The sequence below is a fragment of the Channa argus genome, chromosome 4 (assembly GCF_033026475.1).
Source record: "Channa argus isolate prfri chromosome 4, Channa argus male v1.0, whole genome shotgun sequence".
Classification (NCBI taxonomy): domain Eukaryota; kingdom Metazoa; phylum Chordata; class Actinopteri; order Anabantiformes; family Channidae; genus Channa; species Channa argus.
In genome coordinates this window covers 24,315,646-24,340,175 of record NC_090200.1, presented here as the reverse complement: position 1 = coordinate 24,340,175, position 24,530 = coordinate 24,315,646, and the positions used below count along the sequence as shown (strand labels likewise).

The following is a 24,530-nucleotide window of genomic DNA, read 5'->3' as shown; positions in this document are numbered from 1 at the left end:
ATAACAGATGTGCCAAAAAATTTTAATTGTGCTAAATAAGCAATGAGCCTGGCAGATTTTGTCTTTGGTAATCCCACAGATCTTAAAACCCAGGTGATGCTTATAGATAAACCTCTAGGTTTCTCTGAAACTACTGGACACAACTGCAGATATAGCTAACAACCATTTGCCGTTCACTGTACTGTATTGAGAGCATGATTTATTTGAAACCAAGGAAGCTATTATATATAAAGGTAGAAAGAAGTTATAATGTCTGAGGCTTTGTTAATATAATAAAGAAACAGCAATCTGCATAGATAAATTCTGATTAACAGATTAAAACACCATTACAAATTAGGACAGCACTCAGACGCAAAGCCTTGTTTAGTAGTTTCATACAGTACGAGAGTCATGTCTCACATCAGAAGTCAGAATCACTGTATCATGTGAAACTCAATAAAGCATACATACAACTTCAATCTGTGAAATTTGACTCAAATTGAAATATACTAAGAGCTTTTGTGTGCTTTGAGCATTACGTGTTACATACTGTATTGTTTCAAGCAACCAAAGAACTCTGGACAGTGAAAAGTAATTATGCACACCACTGTTTGACATGTTTTTTTGAGGAAACACCACAGCACACAATAAACTTGACTGAGCAGCTCACTCATTACATAGTGGAAATAAATGTGTTTGCACTTGAGTTTTTGGTAAAGACCAACCAGATAGGTTACAGAGAAGTCATGTCATTAGGATGATTGGTAACTCAAATTTGTGCTGTAGAGCCAATCAAAGACACTATACACAAATATAGGTGTATATAGATACAGATGATGATGAACACTGTGGCATAGTTGAGACTCAAAGGAATGTCTTTAGTTCTGAAAACATCTGGTCATATGCAAAACAATAACTAAAAGTGAATGAATCAAAGTTACTGCAATTATTTCATGAAGGGAAAACAACCTAAATGTCATGACCATTAATATGTCACCCCAATAGTCAGCTGATAGGAGCTTTCCTTTCTCCAGCAGGCTTCATCCTTTGCAAACGGTGAGTGTGGGTTTGGACTCAGACTGACATAGACACACACCATGAACATGGGTATAATATATGAAAATATGCAAACGATATTAGCACCAACTAGACTAAACTAAAGGGCCTTGGAATATTTCAGCTGGTTGCTAATTGCCAGACTCCGATTCTTCAATTTGTAATTTTTTCAATTAATAAATCATTACTATTAGAACATAATAACACAGAATAACAACAGCGTGTTTCATCCCGAGCATTAGCGTCTGACCTCTACCTGTAATCGTGTGACCGCTTTACATTTCGTTTTGAGTAAATATTCCTGCGCCTGACTACCGTGTTTGCTAACCTGAGCAAAGACTTCTGTTTAATCTAATGGCAGTAAACACAACACATATTTCTTATTTAAGTTTTTCAGTTTTGTTGCAAACACGTGTTATACTCAGTTCATCGTAAATCCTGAAACTGGACAGCTGATGTCTGTCAAGGTACTATATGACGGTGCACCACCAGGCCGCGCCACCAGGAGTATTGATGCGCTCTCTCTCTCTCTCTCGCCACGTTTTTTTCTCGCTGTTCTGACGTCAGCAACCTGCAATCGAACGAATGAACTAACAAACGAACGAGCCCCTACCGGAGCGACCGGGAGGTAGTAGCGTTACAGAGCGAGTCCCCGCCGCCCGCCCCGGAGGAGCCAAACGGAGGAAGGTCCGCTGCGAGCCGCCGTGAGAACGCCGTGCTGGAAGCAAACGATGCGAGCGCTGCTCCCCGCCGTCCAATAACACAAACTATCGACGAGTGGAGAAGAAGAGAACCGTTACCGTGATTTACCGACTCGAAGCAAGAAGAGAGACGGAGGACGGACGGAACCCCGAGGCTACGCCTGAGAAACAAACAGCTGCGGAGGCTACATCGTGTTGTTTTTGGGTTGTGGATCAAACCTAGTGGATCCTTGATTTAAATGCTTTAACGGTACCGAGAGCGCGAGAGGGAGCTGCCCAGAGAGCTAAAGAAAGAGACAGAGGGATCACAGAGGGATCGAAGACACAGAGGGAGGAAATAAGGCACCGACAGGATTTGCTTCCAGTTTTCAAGTTTCATTGAATCCACATTTTCATTGCTTTTTTTACCCGTGGATCCCTGTACCAGCAACGTTATCAAGCTGTGTTCTCTAACCATGGGATGTACTCTGAGCGCAGAGGAGAGGGCGGCTCTGGACCGGAGCAAAGCCATCGAGAAAAACCTCAAGGAGGACGGTCTTACCGCGGCCAAAGATGTCAAACTGCTTCTGCTCGGTAAGAGACGCTGATTGAATTCCCTACAGCGGGGCCTGTAGGGCCATGAAGGATAAATGAGACGCCTGGGGAGGGGGTGAAAGGTGTGGTGTGGGGGTGGGCGATTTGTAAAAGATGATCACCACTGAGAGCTGTGGAGAAAATAAATGATCTGTCATAAGATTTAACAGGAACGATACGAACAAAAACCTAACTAATGGGCGTTGATTTGCCGGATGTTAGGATTTGCTTAAAACATCCAGTTTTCCTATTACATCAATTTAAAGCCCATCTGCTATAATATGATTTTATCCATTCAAGGTTGCCAGGTGGGTAAAATGTTATTCTGCGGATTAGGGCAATATCTAGGTAAAAGGTGGGAACTACATTAGAGATGATAACTGCAGATGGATGCCTGAAAAATGGCATTATGCAGCAATGGCGGGGTGGATTGATTCTTTGAGGGAAATTAGCCTGTAAGTATTTCATCTATTTAACTAACTCTTTGACAAGATGGAGGATAGAAGGAAGGAGCGAAAGGGGAAAAAGGATGTTGAAGAAGTACGGGTGCAGCCACTTTCTCCTTTTTTTTCATCTCCACCCTGCTGCTGCTGCTGTCTCTATTCATTTCAGTTTTTAAGCGGCTGATTCTCCCTTTCTTTCATTCTCTTACTTTCTCCCACCCCCTCCTCTCTCATTCTCTGTCTCCATCTTGCTCTTGCACACGTACAGCACACATACACCCTGTTTACGTTGTCTTCTTGTCTCTTATCCCCCAGGGGCTGGAGAGTCAGGAAAAAGCACCATCGTCAAACAGATGAAGTAAGTCTCTAATAAGCACGGTCTAATAACCCTATAGTGTTTTTATGTGGGCTCTCCCACTCTTTTCTTTCTTACACACACACACACACACACACACACACACACACACACACACACACACACACACTTATATGAAATGTTAAGCTTGAATTTAAAATGTGGGGAGCTGCTGCCTGATTGCCTGAAGCATGTCAATTTTACCTTTTGTAAAAGAATAACATGCCTGTTGACCCTGCAACCTAAACTGTTACTGGCCTTGTCAAACATCTGCGGTTGTCCTGCGTGGGTGGGAAGATGCACCACATTGGGTGTGGAAAAAATTAATGCAGGTGCAGTGACTTGCTCTGCTGCATGGAAATTGTTCGAGAAGGCTACTAAATTATATCATAAAATGTGTCATCTGCACGTAGATCCTGCATCGGTACACTTCTGATAACATGAATTTAAATAAACTTTTGAGTTGTACTAACACACTGTATGTGTTAGTAGAAGGGTTTTGGATCAAGGTGGTTAACATTTGCTATGTAGTTGTAGGATTAAATCTGCTTTGATTTCCTTATCCATGTCAATGATGGGTCTTGGGTGCAGATGAATTCTCATCATACAGTGCAATTGGTTTCTACTTTAATGCTGCTGCATTGCTGCATGTACTGCAAGCATTTTTATTAAAAGCAGTAGTTCTACAATTCAGAGGGATCAGTTTGTGCAGAAAGCAGGAGACATCATATTTTACATAACTTTGTTACATCTTTGAAAGTATTCCAATGTGAGTGGCTACCACTGGAACAGTGACTATGTAGCTATAACCTACAACCTTTAGATGGTGATGTAGCATGTCAGCACTCTGACAGAAAGCCTTGTTTAGTAGTTTCATACAGTACAAGATTCATGTTTCATATCAGAAGTCAGAATCACTGTATCATGTGAAACTCAATAAAGCATACATACAACTAGAACTTAAACCTCGAGTGAAGAAGTGAGGCCAATATTTCAGGATAATAGGGAGTTGTTCTGATTTATTGGAAAACTGGTACAAGGTAATGCATTTTTAGCTAAGAGCAGTTGCGGCATTGAAATCAAAGTAGAAGCAGCATAGCCTAACACAGTGAAAAAAAATCTTTAAAATACAATTGTCAATGTTTTTGAGACTGGTATGTCAACCAAATTAATTGATGTACAGGATTCCAAAGCATTTAATGCTGTACTTGATCCATAATTCAAAGTGCTGGGACTGCAGACAATAATTTGCCTAATTAACTCAAATCGCAAAGTGACAATAAATAAATCAAACAGAAAGGAGCCCATGAAATAAAAACTAAAGTGATTCAAAAGAAATAGAGATTGAACCTAAATGTATTTTCAAAAAAATTTAATTTGAAAATGTAAAACTATTATAACCTTGCAACATACATAAGCATACTTACATTACCACTGGCTGTTGTCTCTTTCTGTAAAAACCAAGTATGTGTCTATGCAGGCCTAGTTATTAACCAGGGGTCAGTCTAATACATCTATGATTAAAAAAACATCGCAGTACTTCTGCATAACTTAACGTGTACCTGTGGTACTTAGAGGTGAATTTAGTGACTTTATTAAAGCTTTCTTGTGTTTTTTTTTTCTCCTAAGGTATCATTATATTGTCTGTATCATACTCCTATAGGGAACTGTCTTTGCTGCTTAGTGCATGGAGTTCCTAGGAACCTTATCAGGGCCTTTTTAATAGTAATCTTAATATACAATTTCAGTTATTCATGATATACCTACACACTTTGCTGTAGCTCCTTTTTTAAGGTTGATTTCCCATGGCCTAGTATATAACTGAAAACCCTCCCACACACCCTCTGCTCATTTTATGTGTAATCCAGTGGTGTCATGGATTTTCTTCAGTCTCCTTTGCGTCGTCATTGTACAGACAGCCAAGTGTGTTTCAGCCAATAATAGGGATTGGTTTTTGTTTTATAGTAACATCACATGAGGGCATGATTTAATGGATCCAGATGAGCCTGTTTGTCAGCTGTTAATGGCAATTCCTGTAGCACAGCAGATTCTGGACACACACTGATTTCTGGCCACAACATTTGGAGCAACTGAATGTGTTGATTGCATTGATTTGCAAATCACACATGGAGTAATACAAATGAAAATTAATAGTTAGCCATACAGATTAATTGGTTTTACAGATCATCAGCCAGTTTCCTTTTCTTTTTGCCATGCTCACTTCTTTTAATCATTTCAGACATGCCACCTACACATTTCTGTTGTCTGGTTATAGTCTACAAGCTATTCTTGATAAGTTGATGAAACTGCAAATGACACTGACACTGCTAAATTGTTAACAAAAGTTGAATGGAATACATACATTATACTGTGTTTGCATTTCCTTTACAAAGGATTTCTGATATTGAGAGGGAAACAGCTTTTCAAGCAGGAGACAGTGGCCAGCTAGGGAATTCTTTTCGTTCATGTTCAGAGATGCTTGGCTATTTCTGCAACTGCATCAGAGGAGTGGAAAGCCCTTGCTGCATTTTGTTTCACAGTGCTTTGAACATCTGTGGCGCGCTCAAATGACCAATTGTGTGTGGGTGTGCTTCCTTCAGGAAGTGAAAGACAGAGACAGAGATGAGTGGATTAGATTTAGATCTAGACTTTATGGTGTTGAAAGTGAGCAGCAGTACATGTCACAGCTGTGCATGTGATCTCAGTGAGTGTAAATAAGGAGTGTATTACGACTCTGCACAATATAGGAAAAATACAGCAACTGCCATAAGGAAATTACATTTAAAATATGCTTTGTCTAAAATAATTTATCAGACAGTATATGCTGAGTCTTCCAAAACTACCTCTGTCTATTTGAAACACAGTTCAATGGCATTTTAGATGATGCAATAATAGAGTGACAAATCATGACAAAGCACTGTGTCTCTGTGGGGAGCACAGGTGCACGTCAGTGTATATGAGATAGAGAGAGAGAGAGTGAGATCCATTGCTGATAGTTGCCCACAGATGTGTACGGATGAGTGAGTTATCAAGGTGTGAGGCTACAGGAGTATATTACAATTGTAAGATGAGAAAAGGAAAAAATAACAAATGGAAGATGAAAAGGCCTGTCAGTAAGTCTAATGTTATGTCCACCAATTCAAGGATCTTGGCCATATGTAAAAACCAGAGTTTGTGTGTGTGTGCAGGAGACACCATCTGTCTATGGAACTAGTGTGTGTGTTTAGACGTGTGCAAAGGTTGTCTCTCTGCCCAGCTGGCAAACTGACCTTTCCGGCTGTGTGTGTGTGTGTGTGTGTGTGTGTGTGTGTGTGTGTGTATGTGTGTGTGTGTGTGTGGTACATACAAAAATACAAAATACTTTCATGCAATAATATTTTCTTAGTTTTTGTACTTTTTTCAAAATATTTGTGAATTGTTTCATTCGATTCTTAAAGGCTTCACTTCAGTAGAAGTTCTGTTAGAGAGATGGGTAGAGTTGTGTCTGGAAAGAAACTGATTATTCCTGGTTTATGTGCCCAGAAGACACATACTTTTTAGGGGTTTTCTTCACTAGAATGAAAAAGTTAACAATAGGTGTTACTAATGGCTAGTATTAATGAAACAAATTACAAAACAATTTTTTGGATATTTTATATCCTCTCATGAAGTATAATCTTGGAAGGTTTATTGATTTAAAATTCATGTCTTACTTGTGTCCTATTTGATCTGTAAATGTAGCTAATGTGGCCTAACCTAGCTAGTTTAGCCCTTAGGTTTCTATTCTCTGAAAATCAGATGTGGAGATATTTTTGAACCTTGCTGCTCATAGCTTTATTTGCTAAATAATTATTAGTTGTCTAGTTAGATACCAGTTTTTACTTGTAAAGAAATATGAGGAGAGCAACAAACAAACTTTCTGCATAGAACCACAAACAACGAGATGCAGAAAAAAGTTTTTAAAAAGAGCTTAAATAATTCTCATCTTAGAGGAGTAGAGGGTAAAACGTTGTAAGTGATATAGACTCCTCAAGTTAAGAAGATACCTAAACTTATAACTGCATCATGCATCATGGCAAACTCAAAGTATTATGCCTTTCAGAAATGTATGTCCTTTAACTAAATGCACATTGTATTGTAGAAATAAATTTACTATAGATGTGTCATATGAGGTTTTCATTAAAACAAAACACACACTGCTTGCGTTTCTTTGTGGTGAATTAGTTATATCTTTTACAGGAAGTTTGATTATACTTAGGGCTGGTTGATATGGCTAAATTTAATCTCATTATTTAATCTAATTTTCCCCCCTCAGTGTTCTGGATGTGTCACAATTTTAATCATTGTATTTAAGTACATCAACTCAAGACATAATATGAACAAGCCATATTTCACTGCCTTGCTGTGTTTATGTAACAATACATGCCTTGATTGATATCTATAGAGGGCTAAATTTGCAATATTAATAAAGAAAGACATCACCAGAAGGACTACAAACATAACACCCCCACATAGTAACTCCATACTAGGCTCTGCGCACTTTCAAAATTGAAGTGGCCTAGAATCTGCATTGTCATTAAATGCAACAGTGCCACAGTGCACTGTCACATGGTTGCTAACAGGTGGCTAATGCTACACCTTCTATTGAGAAAAAGCGACTTTTTCTATGTGCCTGTGCACAAAGTCAAACAGCAGAGAGGCAGTACCTTGGATCTCTGCATTTACATATAAGTGAGGTAACATGTCTAACTTTCTTTGGCTTTATTTGCTTGTTTTCCCCTGCTGCAGCTGCTATTACTCCATCTTGTTATTCTGGGTGTTTCCAAGGAAACGGTGACGGCTGATATTACTGTCGTAACTCCAGAAAACTGCTGCTGCCGTTGAGTGGCAGCTGAGGAAGTGAAGCTATAATCTAATGTTTTTTTATAAATGCCCAGCCCCAACTCTGGTTCAACTAATGTATCATGGCGAGTACTACTTAGTTTTCAGTTGTGCTACGGATGTAAAGGATGTGCTCCAGAGCTTGAAAGAAATTACTTATGATGTCATCAGGGTTATCTTGACTTGGGTTTAGAGATAATGTATTTAAAAAAAAGGAAGTGAGTCTCAAAAACTGGGTTGCTGAGTACATGGGTTTCTACCAAGCACGGAAGGTTTAATGAAAGATACTGTAGAGTACAATTAGAGTTAACACAGTATATACCAGTGATTATGAAGTCTTATCAATAACAAGGACTAAAAGTCAGGAAAGAAATTTAATGCAAGAAATGTCCTAATTTTGAACCCATTCCATTTGCACTGAATATGTTCAGTAAAACTGTTTATGTAGTCCAGTGGCTGCAGAGAGATCTTGATACTTTGAAAACACAATAAGTGCTCCTGTTTTCTGCAGGCCATTTAATAGCCAAAGGAGTTGTACCATGACATCTTTTCATACTTGATTAAATGTCGAAGTCATTTCTCTTTCAATCATTAACAGTTTACAACCAATATATAACTATATAAACTGTGAACATAAGAGTTGAAATACAGTTTACAGACTGAATAGCAGCAATAGAGTTGGCCTCACATGCCAAATGCTGATTTGTAGTTAAATGATGGACTTAGATCTCTTCACATCCGGTGAGGAGTCAGTTTTCTTTCATGATTTCATTCTTTGTTTTTAATGTAGGTACAACTAAAAGTCTAAACCCTCTTCTCAAAAATAGCTGTATTTAGTATTAAAATAATTTATTGTGTCTTGGTAGTCAGATCTTATCAAAAAGCTCTAAAGATAGGTTTTTTTTTTTTCCTTTTTAACTTCCTGTATATAAGGTTATATTTTGCCAGCTTATAGTTGTGTATTGCTCATCAATTATATTGGGCTAAATTAAAAAGTATTGTATTTACCTTTTTCTTGCATTCTAAAAAGGATTTATGTTGTGATTAGGCTATTTTCAATACACAGTATGAGTTGGCTGAAATGTGTCCCATGGAAAATAAACCAGAATTGTATTTTGTAAAGTTACTGTTTTACATTGTTGCCAATAAAGTCATGTACTCAAGAGTGCCTTCAAGTGAAAAGCTTTCAGCTTGATGACATTGCATTTTTCTTAAAAGTGTCATTAACAGGCTTTGAAAACATTTCGTGCCCAAGAGCTCAGTGACTTGTGAATATATTAAATCTATCCACCTGTGTCACTATATACACAGGAATTTAACCAACCATATTTAAATGTACATTTGCTTATACTATTATTCTAAATTATTGAGTCTCTTAAAATGCATATACAGAATATCTCTTTGTGTCTTTCTCTTTTACTTGGTGTCTGGTTTTTCTGTATGTGTGTAGGGAATTGCTGACATGATTGGAGGTGACTGGCCGAGGGGAGAACAAACGTTTTCCGTCCCTCACGGCTGCACTGCTTCCCACAGGCTGTTCCCCGTGTGTGTGTGTGTGTGTGTGTGTTTGTGCATGTGTGGTTTCTCTAGAACAGGAGATAATTAGGTTTAAGCCTCAGAAAAGCAGAATAAAGTGGGGGGGGGGGTTGCTTCTTTGCAGAAAGTAGAAGGGGATTACAGATAGAGGGAGACAGATCAGGAACTTTAATGAAGGAAAATTAATCTTTTCAATATACAGGGAAATAAAAATAGTAGAGACATCTGAATGTGGAGATGGAAAGCACTGATCTTATATCTGATATTTGACAGAGTGTAGCAAGGAAGAACAACAAGACAGGAGTGGAAGGATAAAGGAAGAGATGAGGAGCGAAGTGCTACTACTCATTGAGGACAAAAGGGAGGAGAGTTACAGGGACAGCCAGCAAAAGCAACTAGGCAGGAGTATTAATTTTTTTTCTCAAAGAAGGGTAAAGTGATGTGGAAGTGTGAAAAAACCAGAAAAAGAGAAGAGGGGAATGAAGGATGAGTGTGAAAGAGGTTGACGATGTAAGAGGGGGGGAGTAAAGCCATTTTGAGCAAGAGGAGAGACTGACAAGTAAGGGAACATATTCTATCTTAATAGGCAGGTTGGAAGAAGTGACAAAGGAAAACGAGGACAGGGTTGTCAAAGACTGAGTGCAAAGGGCACTCCTCTCCTGGGCTCTGCTCTCTTTGGTAATTATTAGCCTCCATATCCTGTGATGGTCAGATACAACGAGAGAAAATAGAAAGCATAAGGAAAAGGGGAGTTGTGGGGGAAGAGAGGAGGAGGACTCATGTTGGCACCAACTCATTTCTTGCTTCAAGAGATCGTCTATAACTGGTTATCTGAAACAGTCGGTCAGCCAAGTAGTCATCCTTCATTGGTTAAGTGTACCCGTGGGCGTATTCATGAATGGAATGATTTGATTGGCTGCCTCAGTGAGCTGTGAAAAAAACAAAACAACAGCAAGGCAACATTTTATGATGGACGTGTGTGCATGTGAGCATGTGCTTTGCAAGCACTTTAAGCAGTGTTCCATGCAAGTGTGTATTTAGCATTTGAATTTCGTGTACAGGCAGCCATACAACATTTACATAAAGCAACAAAAAATGTATCAAAGCTAACAATTTCCATGCAAACCATGAAAATGTGAATGTATTTCATTTCTTTAGCCACAATTGTTTTTACACACTTCAGATTGTCTTTTCCTTCTTTCTTAAAGTTCTTTTAAGGACCCTGAGAAAAGCAATTTCACGGCAATAAATGTCCTTGCATCCTTTTCTCATTGTATAATACAGGTGATGACTTTTATGATGGCTCTTTCCTTATACACTGTTGACTGTGTTGCAAATAAAAAAGCCTTATTGACTGTAATCACAGCTCTAAGACCAATGGTGAGGTGACCATCGCCTGTTTTTGTCAAGGTGCCGCCAACCTTCAGTTATTTAGGCTTATTATTAAAGTTTAACAGTCTGGTTTGTAGATTTTTACACTAGTATCCAGAAACAACTCAAATGGCTTTATCAGTTCCCCAGTTCTTTCTGCAAAACGGACCTCAAGGTTACTTATTACTAGTTGTACATCTGGATACCTTATCACCTTGTTAACTAACAATCTTCCTTGACATGCCATTTCTGTGCAAGACTGTGTACCAGTTGAATACAAATGTGAAGTAACAAGTAGTTTTTAGCAAAGATGGGGAAGTAAATAAAATTTGTGCACTTCAGCCCACATTGTGGTTTTTATTAGTACACTGTTTAGTCCAATGGCTTCATCTGTCATAACCAGAGATAATAGCTTGTCAAGTAAACACAATCAAGAACCAAGTGTTCACATTCCCTTCTCACAGAGAAGGAGTTTCACTTCAGTTTTCTATAAATGAATAGAAGATATTGTCAGTGAGTTAGAGAAGATTTTGTGTGTGTGTGTGTGTGTGTGTGTGTGTGTGTGTCATTGACCCAGAGCATATGGAACATGGGTAGTAGGTGGAACTGGGAGTCTTGAAGGCATCTTTACACTGTGGAAGACCATCATTATAGACTTGGAAATATTAACAATTACTAGCAATCGCTAAGAGGGGAGTTAGATTTGAGATTGCAGAAGGATGTATCATTGTTAGATGGGGACTGCATTGTTGGTATCCTTGGTGATAACCAGGCAACCAGAGATAGTGAGGCTGAGACTGCAGTGTTACTGTGTTGTAGTACAGTTAGCTAAGTTTGTGTCTCCCCATTTTAAAATTTCATGTAGAGGGATGTAAAGTTGACCCTAATCCTAATGCACATTCACTCAGAACAAATGTTATTTATCATCCGAACAAAAATGCTCAAGATGTGTAATGTTATAGTCAAATAATAAAAGCTAAATTGGTGCAAAGGTTTTCATTCCCTTTGATAAATTAATAAAAATTACTTTAATTTCTGATAAAGGGACATCTGAATGTCCAATAAATATTATGTTAATTAAAAGGAAAAATGTCTTACTCTTTTTGCCATTTTAAAATAAATGTATGTGAATATTAAAGTTATAGGGTGATGCCACTTCAGTTGTTCAGAAAAAGTCAGAAAAAATAAAGTATTTGAAAGGTGTTAGCAGCATTAACCAAGAGGTTGGGAACAGAAAGCTTGAGGTTAAGATGTTCAAATAAGCCTGGCGGGGAAGCTATGGTTGTTTTTAGGTGCCTTTTGTAGATGTAATATGTCTTCGTATGTAGTCTGTTATATATTAATTCAGGGTTAGGCGTTGTCAATAAATAAATAACCGCTGAAGAGAGTCAAAGTCTACTGTGATGTTTGGTGGTGGGAATGCTTTACTAGCTACATAACCAACGTATAGGAGGCCAGTCCAACAGGCTAACCAAAGATAGTAATGGGCTTGCAGAAGCTTTCACCTTGACAGGCATAGTCTGAAATATTGACCACACTGGCAAAGATCAGTCCCTGGAATCCCTCAGGAGCTGGAATTAACTTCAGTGGCAGGTAACATATTGAGCTGACCTGAAGATGCTAATCCAGTGAACGTGTTTGTAGAATTTTACGACAGTCAGTAGCAGACTGTGGAACCCTTATATGGAGCAGCGGCCAAAGAGACTATGATATAGACACAGCTCTATACAGACCCACAGTTTAATACTTTACTTGGGAGTGAAGTGCCATATTCCATATATATATATATTCTCTCTCTCTCTCTCTCTCTGTCTCTCTCTCTCTCTCTCTCTCTCATTTGGTTACCCAACGGTTGCTTTGAATATAGTGTAAGTCTGTTTCTTTCTTTTTTTTTCTTCCTTTCTCCTCTTACTCTTTCAGTTATTTTACAGGTTGTTTTTCCCCTAGCACTCTCTGCTCTGTTTTCCTCTTTCTTGGTCTGCACAGTTGTATGAGACCAGGTCAGTATGACTGTGTGGGGTCTATGCACTAATCAGGGCTTCTTATAAAAAACAAAGGCCTTTTGTAAAAGGAAAGTGTTGTGTGTTTGTATGCCTGTGTGCATGTGCACATGTCTGTGTGATTGTTCACTTACTAACAATCATGAGTGTTTATTCTGTACTTGTGTTTGTGTGAAAATCTCAGTGTGGTTGTGTGTGTTTTTGTGTGTTAAACCTATTTGGCAGATTTCATGTGAGTCCAGTGCACTGCAAGACAATGGAGTCTTGTTACAGTGACCACACTCAGCTGATATAAAGTCAGCTGATGGTGACTGTGCCTTTGTTTGTAAGGGTAGAGTGTAGGTTTGATTGGTTAGTTTGTATTTTTGTGTTTCTATCGCACCTGAAAACCTTCAGCAAATTGATATGCCTGTAAAGTGGAGTTTGTGATTTTTTTTTTCTTTCTTTTTCACAAATTCATCAGGCATTTTGGGTCCTGTGCTTCATAAAGTCAGTTTGACATCCAATGCAACAAAGCTTTGAGGGTGTTAGTTATTTTAGTTAAGGTAGTTTATATGACAGGTGTTTGGCATTATCACACTGCATCACATGGGAGATTTTATTTATCTTGTCACTCTGTAAATCCAGAAAAACCCTCTGTTTAGGTTAGAATAATTCCGAAATTCTGCCTGCCATATTTTGTCTCTACAAAAAACATAGCATGAGCATGAGAAATACTGTTGAATGATCTACACAGCCTTTGAAGGCATATTGCCTCCGTAGACCATGTAGTCCATTGCTGCTGTTGAAGCTGAAACAAAATGCAGTAGTCTGGTCTACAAATGGTTGGCTATCTACGTCACCAGCTTTTGCCAGTTGGATACATGTAGTGGAGTGGCTGTACTTCTTAATTGTTAAAAAAATGTTTTGTTAAAAAAGCCAGTTAGGCAGCTGAACAAATGTCACATAACTTAACACATTTATTGAAAGCTTGCCCCTTTACCTGTGTGGGATTACCCACTAGCTAGCCACAAACATCAAGTTAATTCAATGCAAAAAGGATTATGGGATATGTTGCCAGGGGAAAGTAGACCCATTTGTCAGCTGCGTTTAATGAAGCCTTTGAAATGGGACAGCCCTTTTGTGACGGTGTGACATTACTGGTCTTCAAAAGCAGCTTTCGAGGGATGCAGCCCCTGAATGAGACACACCTCAAAGTTGTCTCTATCACTCACAAGAACTGTTTATTACACTTGGGTATTTAACATTTCCTCTACATTTAAACAGCAGTTCAAGGTTTAACTGGACAACCCCAGTTTAGAGTGTCTTTCTGTGCGTCAGTCATACCAGAGACTTCTATTTGAGTATTGGAAATCAGGAAGGTCCCATTTCTTTGCTGGACTCTCTTTGGTTGCCATTTGAATCCCTCAAAGTAAGTACCTAATACTGACACAGCTTAAGACAGGAGAATTGAATAATTACATTTTGACCTTGTATCTGGGATGGCCTGATTACACCTGTGGCCTTACATCTCTCTGCCCTGTCCATGTTTGTCTCATTCCTTTAAGGTCAATTAGTAAGGTTTTATAAATTAATCAATAGCTCAGATGGCCTGTAGTAGAACGCTATGAGATTTTCTGTATAGCACAGTTGACATATTTACATATTATATTCCCTTAGAAGCAGCAAAATATGGCTGTAGACAAGATTTTGCAACTGCAACATCTTTGAATGTGAGTGATCTTCTGTCAGATGGCCTATATTAATATACATTTTGCAATAAAGAAAGTAATTGTTTAATTGGGAGCCCTTACAGATTAGCAGGGATGGATGCCAGGATCGTATTTGAAATCTACACACCTGAGATAGTAATTCAAACAAAGGGGTGTTATTGGTCAAACCAGTTACAATATAAAAGAGAAAAAGATTCTAAGAAATTGACCACATGTGGCCTAGAATCTAGCTGTTTCACTTCAACCAGCCAAAAAATACTAAGCAGAGATTTGGGAATGACAGTGTTTGATTCCTGAGTTGCGTCAGAGTGCAGCAGTGGAGCATTGTGTGTGAGCAGCACTGTTTCCACTGCCTTTCTGCAGGGATGGTGGGCGTACCTGTCATCAGCACAATAACTGCAGGCAGGCATCTCTCATGGTGAATGAGAGACACTGCTTGTAGCAATACACTGCTTGTAGCAAAAGCAGACACAAAAAAAAAAATGTGTCATTATTGTGCTTATGTAGCTGACAGTCATTAGGATTTTCTAACTCAAAATTTTGACAGTTATTTTTATTACAAAAAATGTGCACAGTAGAGTGAAGACCTCCACCAAGGAAGTGTATTGAGTCTTGTTAAACACTTAAATAAATAGAAATGTTGTTTTTAACAAATTTAATTTTAAGTTGCAGAAATAGGGATAACTATTAAAATATAAATCAGATCAGATCACTGGAGACCATATAAATGCTGTTATATGTTTTAAAAACAGACCTACATGCATAAAGAGGAAAACATCTAACAGACATAAGACATTTTTATTTGGGCCTAAAAAAAAAGTCTTGCACTTCTTGATGTTAAAGCTCAAACCTAGCATTAGCCGTCACACTGCACTAGTGCATGAATGTATATTGATCAGTGAATTATCTTGTTTTCTGTCAGGATTCTTCAAAATAATTTGTTTCATTTGTTGATTGTCATGTTGTGTCATCTATAATTTGTAACTTTTTTCTAATGTTTTGGGTTTATGCTGTAATATTGTTTCAGTATTGCTATTGGACATATTGTATCATATTCATAATTTTGGTATCAGACAACTCTCATGTGGATTTTGTTTTTTTCAAATGTATATTGTTGATGCTAATACTAGCATCTAGTTTACCAGCAAAAAATATATTTGGCATTAAAACATAATGCATAAAAACATTATTCATTAAATTTGAATTACAAGGCTGCACTTCAAAGTTTTGGGTGTGCCACTATTTGCAGCTGTTGTTACCTAACTGTTCATTTGGCAATGGTTTATGACACTGCACTCTCTGCAACTGTCACAATAATCTGTGCCAGGTGAACAGCTGCATGTGTGTAAGAGTGCACTGTGTGTGTTTTCCTGTGGAAATCAGTCATTGGGCAGGGAGAAGGAGCGTAGTGCATTGACACTATTTTTTTAAAATTAATAGTTAAGTCCAAATGGAAAAAGGAAAATGAAGCAGTTGGAAAAAAATAATTAGGAATGAGAAGTAAGAAGGGGAAATATATCATGGGATTGAGTGGGAGAGACTGACAGACAAGTGTGATGTTAGGAGAACAATTTACAGCAAGTGGGAGAGAGAGGACACTGGAACAAGGAATGAAAGAGGACTTGGCAGAGGAGGGAACAGATAGATATAACATGTGACAGTGAGACAGAGAGGTAATGGCAGATTTAATGAGGTCTTCCCAGATGTAATACTGAGCTGTAATTATTCTGCTCTCCTATCTGCCTGGGTTTACACACGTGTGTGCAGCTCCCAACATCCCTGCTGAACTACTGTGAAGCAGGCTTCATCCCTTGGTAGAAGATCTTTCTATCACCACATGACAAAACCTGGATCCAGGAGGGTTCCTCTCCACCAGGGGATACATTGACAAACTGAACTCTGAGTGGAAGCTCCTAATATATGTGTCACAATGGAAATGTTGTAGCTCTTCACATTATAGTTACTGTTAGTAGTTTTGATATTTGACATTTGAGAAAGTGCACACTAGTCAGACACATAGCCTAGTCGACACAGGGGGGCTGTATTTATTTCACAGTACCAAATGCATAACTGTAGAAATGGTTAAATATTTTTATCTATGTTATCCATATGGCTATATGGGTAGCAATACTTTACATGTTGTCCAGTCCATCATATTGAACCAGACTGGAATATCTCAACCACTATTAGATGGATTCAGATGAAATTTATATTTCTTCAAAGCTAGCTGCTCCTCATGCACAGAGTGGATGGGAAGAGGGGGAACAAACGGAGCCCAGATGAGATTTTACTAGATTATAAATGTAGTTTGCTTCATTTGATTTGTTACTGTGTGTGAAAGTGAGTAAAATGCTCGAAAATTGTTTAAGTAAAACACTAAAAAATAACAAATATCATTTCTGTCCATGGTCTCTCATTCACAATAACAATAATCATAGCCAGATTGTCGGCTAATTAATTGCTTTGAATATGCTTAAGAGAAAGCTGTTTGTGTGTACGCTATTGTATAATACTGTTTAACACAGTTTGATACATATCTTAAAGATAAGCAAATTCTGGTGGACTTTCTCTTCTGACAACTGTATTATACATTCTGAATAAAGTCATAGACCTCTTTTAAAAGCTTTTATTTTTTCCCTTTGGACAAGAATAATGATGAAATGGTAAAATGATAGTATGAGGCTGCAGCCATGCTGGTGGCTGTGAGAGGTTGTACATTGACACAATGAAATGTTTCAGAAAATGCTAACAACAGCTGGCTAACATAGTCTGAGTAAAGACTGTATTATGGTTACATGTTTTAGCACGTTTAGTATACTGACATTTGCTAATTAGTACTTAGCACAGCTAGTGGGAAGGTCAACAATAATTGACCATGATCTAAATTATTGAACAAATTGAATGCTTTACTCATTGGCGTGCTAAAAAAAAATCTGGGTATCACTAAAGTGATAACAGGTTAACATGAATGTTCATGCGGATTTTCAGAGCAGACTTTGGACCAAAATGGTAGATTCATTTTGGTCCATAGATTCTGGACCAAAATGGTGGACTGACCAACATTCCTATCTCTAAAGCTGCAGACCTTCAATGGCTACATAATGGCTTATGTGAAGATAAATAGATAGAGGGCACAGAAGTGTGTGTGATAGTATGTGTGCTCAGAATGCAGCTCCTTGACCTCAGAGTGTTATAACAAGTGAGGGGAGCCAAATGATAGAGCAGATGATGCCTCCATTTCACAGCGTGTGTGTGTATCAGTCAGGGTGGAGGGGGTGTTACTAACACCTTTGGTTATTTATAGCTTCTTTTTTCGGATTATCTCCCTTTTCTTTTGTGCCGTCTTTCTATACCCATTATCACCCATCCCATTTTTATCCCCTAATACTTTTTCACTGTTTGAGTGTTCCAACACTTACAAAAACACACACACACACACACACACACACACACACACACACACACACACACACACGCACAGAGTAAGTAACTCTGTCTAGCAGTGCTGACAGGACTTAGTCAGCGTGCACTTTGTCACGACTAAGAGCTGTCGACATAGACCACAAGTGAGTGGATGCACAGCATAGCGATAAAGAGCTAATCACACGGATGCATGTATGTGTGGGTCTGTGTGCTTGTGTCAGGACAAACAGTGGTAGCAACAATCCAGAACGGAGATAAAGACCTAATTGCTCAGTAGGTTGTGTGGGCTTTGTGTTTGTGTGTGTTCACATGAGTAGGTGTGAGGAAAAAAATATGAGTATATGGGAAAATTAAAAACAGGAAAGAGAGGAATGCACTGTGTGTGTGTGTGTGTGTCTGTGTGTGTGTGTGAGTGACAGCATGTGCATATATATTTATTCAAAGTTTATATGGCACCCAAATCTCTCATGGACCATAAGGGCCGCTCTTTTGTTTGGTATCCAGTAGTTTGTCCATAAGTTACTCGCTAAGATATGCTGACCTGCTGTATTGTGTATTGTAATGCCCCTTTGTATGCACAGTGTTCACTTAGGATAAAATGTAAATTCCATAGTCTTGAGCCCATCTGTGCTTTTGTGTCAGAAACATTTTAAAATCTGAGATGTCACATACTGAACAGCAATATACTTACTTTATAAAAGGTCAGTTTGATTCACAGCAGTTCTCCTGGGGAGATTGTACTGAAGAGTGGTTGCCATTGCTTAATTGCCGATAAAATCGCCAATGTAGCCTATTTCACATATGAACTCTATGCGAAATTTTGATTCACACATGTAACACACACCCGGAGATTGTCCGAGTCAGAAGCATTCCCACAGAGAAACTCTGTCTCACTCAGACATTTGCATTCTCACAGACACCACAGCAGGACAGAGTCCGGAGAATGTCAGAATTCCAGTGAATGTGTGAAAGTGGCTTGTGTAATAAATGTGTCTTGCAGTGTGATGCTAGTGTCTGTTAGACATTATTCTCTACACTGTTGGCCATATGCTGAATAAACAAACCTGCAAGAATAAGCTGATGTTTAAAAAATGCTAACATTTATATTAGTTTTATTTCAATGCACAAAGATGTGACACTATTACAAAATCCCTAAAGGCCATATTTGGCCAGTTAACTAATGGTATGTGAAACCATGGGATGTGATTAAATGTAAACAGATGCTCTTAAATGTGGTCCTCCTCACCATATAATAAAGTAATGAAAACTGCTCTTTTGTACATGATTGTTGCACCACAATCTAAGGTAGTAGCTTAAACCAGAAATATTAAGAGATGTGTACTTGATCCATAGGATGGACTAATGTTATGCAGATTTTGAAAAACGGTATTATACAGCATGTTGTATAGTGCATTAACATGCACTTAAGTAATCACGTTACAATTGGCTTTCCTAGGAAAGCTGACTTCTTAATTGTCATGTAACTTGGTTTAAATAATAGGGGTAGGTGATCAGGGAAACCTGATCTACCCATGTGAATTTATTTTGAGAATGCTGATTTCTTTGCCTTGTAAACACAAAATTAAGTTTCTAATCAGCTCTCTACAATCGCACATGCGGCTGCAGACTGGGCAAGCAGCAAAGTGAAAGGCAGAATAATTAATGTGACCCCTCGTTTTTAAATCAAAGTCTGCCCAAATTCCAGTCAAAAACAATTAAAGCATAGAAAGTGCTGAGTATTAAAAAAAAATTCCATATGGATACCTTGACTTCAATACTGGTCCCCGATGATCATTTCTTTGATACCAATTTAATTAAATCAATTTCAACAAATAAGAATCACAATATATGACCCATCTTTTATTTTTCAGAACCTTGGCATTTTTACACTTATACAATATAAAAATGCATTGGCTCACTGATGCTAAATAGATTTACTACTTAGGTACTGAAATTTGGTATTAAATGACGAGGCACCTTTTGATATTCAATAGTATTAAAGCAATTCGTTCTGTCACATAAAAATATTGAATTTCAGTATCCAGTCCTATAAATAAAACTATAAGGCAAAATAAGTGTCTGTCCACTACAGATACTTTTATCTTACTTTTTATACAGTTCATTCAATGTGTCATCTATGCCTGTTATCATTTTTCCTGTCTCTCCCTGTCTGCAAAGTGACACAAACACAGTAAAACAAAAGAAAAAAGAAAGTCAAAAAGAATCATCTTTCTAACAGCCCATTCCCCTCCCCAGCTGTGAAGTGCCGGTCCAAGCCCGGTAGAAATGGAGGAGGGTTGCGTCAGGAAGGGTATCCGGCGTAAAAAAAAACTGTGCCAAATCAACATGCGGATAATGATCCACTGTGGCGACCCTGAACTCACGGGATAAGCCAAAAGGACAAAAAAAAAAAGAATAATCTTTCACTGTGCAGTCATACTTCAAATAAGTTTGAGGTTGAGGAGAAATTAGATTTATCATCTGCTTCATGTACATGTATACACAGCTTTCAAGTATCCTGGAAGGTATTGTACAAAAGCAAGATAAAGGGTTAAGTCAGGATTTTCCAGTTAACATGGGTTCATTTAGCCATGACTCAGTTGCAGGTTATATTAAGCTAAATTAAATTACTATGGAAATTTATTTTTTGTAGCTATAACCAGGCCAAGATGAGTCCTAGTGAATTACCTGTTAGTTCATCTGTCATTCTACTTATATGTTGCATATTGTTTTTTAATTATACTCCCTTAAAAAGCTATACATATATTGTAATTCATTTGAATATGCCTTTTGTTATTTTGAATATAACATTAATTTTTATATACATTCATGTGATAGTTATTTTTGTTTTAAGGCCTAATGTTATACATTATAGCTTATGTTTACTCTTATTGGCGTTACAGGTTTGATAAGTACCATTATTATTGCAGTTGTTTAAGTTGGAAAGGTGGTTTCTATCAAATCCCTGATGAGGGCAATATGTAGTGTATATATAAACTAAAGTCACATTCTTGTTTCCTCTATCCAACAAAAGGCACACCATTGTGAAATGTACTAGCTGATAGAATACTCAGACAAGCATTCATACATATAAGAATCATCCCATATCTGACTTGGAGGTACTGACAGTTCGTCAGTGGCATCCAATATTTATGTTGGCTGCTGTGTCCAAAGATACAACACCAGACAGCGTGGAGCCCTCACTGCTCCACAGATGGTCTCTGTAATGCTGTGGTACTTGGAAAGTGGGGTGTTTATTTATTCTGTTCATGATTCCGAAAACCTCAAAAAAGCGACTTTTTGCCACACGATGAAAATGTAGAACTATGGAAGGATCTGGATCTGGTGGCAACAGTTTCATTTTTTTTGCTTGTGACTATCTCTCTTGAATGGTTAAGCAGCTGCATCCTCATATACTTACTTGACATATAGTCTTTGTTACAGTTTCATGCAACTTACACAAAAATTAAATAAGATTTAAACATGATATTCTTTAATTAAAATGTTCTGTAAAAGGCTTCAAATGGCTTTACATTAATGCACTATAAATGCTTGCTGTCATGATATTAAACACCTGCTTATTTGGCCTCCAGACTGGCAGCCATATAATGATATCATGGAATAATATTGTGGTTAAATTACCCATATGTCTGTCTCTCTGTCCATCTGTCTGGCCCAGTATGAAGCTAAACTATATTTCAGGTCATCTTGCAGGTTATGCCAAAGTGATGGGAAATTGCACACATATGTATACACACACACACACACACATACACACACACACACACACACACACACACACACACACACACACACACACACACACACACACACACACACACACACACACACAGTGCTTTGTTTTTGCTGACAGCTTGGAGAGTGAGTAATGAGAAAAGGACCTCATGCATGTAAGCTCAAGTCAGCAGGCCAGCCCACACACACACATGGTCACTTGAAACAAAATCATGTGATACACATCTAAGAACACTTGTCATGACACTAATCTTAAATTATTGCTTCATTAAAGTGCTCTTCTCTCTTTTAGCTGTATTCTCTCTTATCCTTTGTTTCTTTCTTTGTCGCTTCATATTTCTGGGTTAAGGGCATTAACATCAATTTTGTAAGGGTTCTGCCCCGAATTAGGTTACAATCTAGGTTTAGAAAAATATTTACCAAATGCATTTATTTTTTTATTGCATAACCCTTATTTTAAAACGGCATCATATTTGTTAGAAAGATGTTGTGTTAGAAAAATTTACTCTTAATGTTCAGTACCCCGATCCTACTTTGGGGAGTTCCTAGTTATGCTTTTTATCTTCTTTTTGTTTCATGGTACTGTGAAATACACTTCAGTTGTTTACTGGCATCTTTAGCTCCATACATTACTTCCAATAAGGCTTCAGCATCCAGTTGAGAGGGTTTTGTAGTCTCACCTGTCTGGTGCAAGAAAAGATGAAGAAAGGACTTTGGGAAATGGTCTCTTTTTGGCAGTTTGGAAGGCAAGTTGTTGAGATTTAGGAATATAAATGAGGCATTGCACATTTAGAGCTATAAAACTGATCTGTTCATCCATTCATTATTTGTAGCCCCTCATCCTGTTCACGGTTTTGTGTGGCTGTAGCCTACCACAGCAGTCATTGGGCGATAGGCGGGGTACAGCCTGGACAGGTGACTTATCTATGTCAGGGCCTACAAAACAGACAGTAGATATCAGATTTCTGCTATGATGGAAAAGTCATTTATGGATGCCCATGCTGCTTGTCTATATGTAATCCTTTTAGATGCATACGTTAGTGGATGTGCATATTATACATTAAAGTATAGATCTGTGCCTTGTGTGAAAGTCACCGATGTAAATGCAAGCCCAGTGTATTTATCTAGAAGTGGCAGGCTGCCTGATTGATCTGTAACATTAAACTGCCCAGGACTGTGCTGTATACCACAAACACACTCGCACAGCTTAAATAATGGACTTAACACATAGAAACTTGCATACAGATGCACATAAGGACACTTTTTAATCAAATATTCAAAAAAAAAAACAGGTTAGAGGTTTAATAACATACACATTGTGTGTGTGTGTGTATGTGAATGGTTTGAAAGTGTCTGAAAACCCATGAAAATGTGAAGTTATTGATGCTTTGCAAGTACAACAATATCTTGTTTAAGATTATGCATATACAGAATACTACAGTAATTGCCTATTTGGTTCTGAGCCTTTTTCCTTATCTAGTTTTTAAAATGTTATTGTCAAACTTTTTAAGCATATTTGTATTTCCTAAAGATGCCAAGACATCAACAAGGGGTTAGTTATTCAGTAGAAGCCATTATTTCCCTATGCTTGTCTGCTGAGAGCAATAATTTTATGGTTTTGACTTAAAATTTCAGACACTACCTCATTAGCATTAGCAAGCAAGCCTGGTGGGTGGCAGAGCTCACGTTAAATTAATATTTTGAGTCATTGACAGAATTTTAATAATGATTTAAAAATCTGAAGACTGTCCGTCAATTTGACAGATTAGGAAACTGAAGGCAATCTACCATAACTTTAAGTAATTGAAACCCCTGTGGAGTTGGTGGTAAAGCTGTGCGATATTGGAAAAAACTTACATTGCGATATTGTTTTCTTTTTGTACTGATTTTTGTGCACCAAACGCATAAACAGGTGAGCGCTGAGTTTGGAGATAAAGTAGTTTTATACATTTGTTAACTTCTGGAGGAACGTCATCTGTTTTTTTTTATGTAGTGTCGGTATTTGCCTCACTTGATATTGCACGTTCTTTGATGTGAATATTGTACATGTGTACCTTGCAGTGACGATGCTGAAACAATATATTGTCCATACCTAGTTGGGGTTTAGTGTGCATATGAATTTCTTCTGTCCATTCTTGTATTTGATCGCACCTCCATTATCTGTTGTCGAGCTGGATTTAGCCCTTGCACTGTTTTGCTTTACAAGATGATAGGTTATGTGGTGCCATAAGCAAGCAGACATGTAAATCATGTAATAATTTTACGCACAGAGGACATGGTTTAGGTGACTAAATCTATTTGAGGGAAAAAATGTCTCTCTTTGGTGCATATGGGCATCACTGCTGAACTCCACATCTGGATCAACGCATCTAATTACTTAAATGCTGATGGTGCTTTGAAGAGCCGCAGGTTCAAGGGTTTGGAGTGTGACTGACTATGGGTCACAGAGTGTTGCAGCAGCATTACTGATGCAGAAGGAACACATGCTGCAAAATTCTTCCCGGTGAAGAGCGGGCTTACAGGACATAGGTGACGTGGGCTGTGGACCATACTGTAGCAGAGCATAGCACTGTTTAAACATGGCTGCATTAGTATTGTTAAACAGGATCAGTGGAGAACAATTAAAGCACTCCCTACTTTTTAATTTCCATCAAAAGTACAAATATTGTTTCCTTTAGAAGATCACTTTATTATATCTGGCATTTCAAGTTAATAATTATAACAAGGGTTCAGTTTTGCTTTATAAATGCAATCATATTTTCATT

At 38.0% G+C, this 24,530-nt stretch overlaps 1 protein-coding gene across 2 annotated transcripts in view; it reads left to right on the top strand.

Moving 5' to 3' along the window:
• The first annotated feature begins 1,575 nt into the window (after positions 1 to 1,575).
• The window catches only part of gnao1a (guanine nucleotide binding protein (G protein), alpha activating activity polypeptide O, a), a 98,035-nt gene continuing 75,080 nt past the window's right edge, over positions 1,576 to 24,530 (top strand). The window contains exons 1-2 of one of the 2 annotated variants that reach the window (XM_067500113.1): positions 1,576 to 2,309; positions 3,068 to 3,110. In XM_067500113.1, coding sequence (XP_067356214.1) covers positions 2,192 to 2,309; positions 3,068 to 3,110 — 161 coding nt within the window. In that variant the 5' untranslated portion in view covers positions 1,576 to 2,191. The remainder of the gene's footprint in view (positions 2,310 to 3,067; positions 3,111 to 24,530) is intronic. The other variant, XM_067500112.1, reaches the window with a different exon arrangement.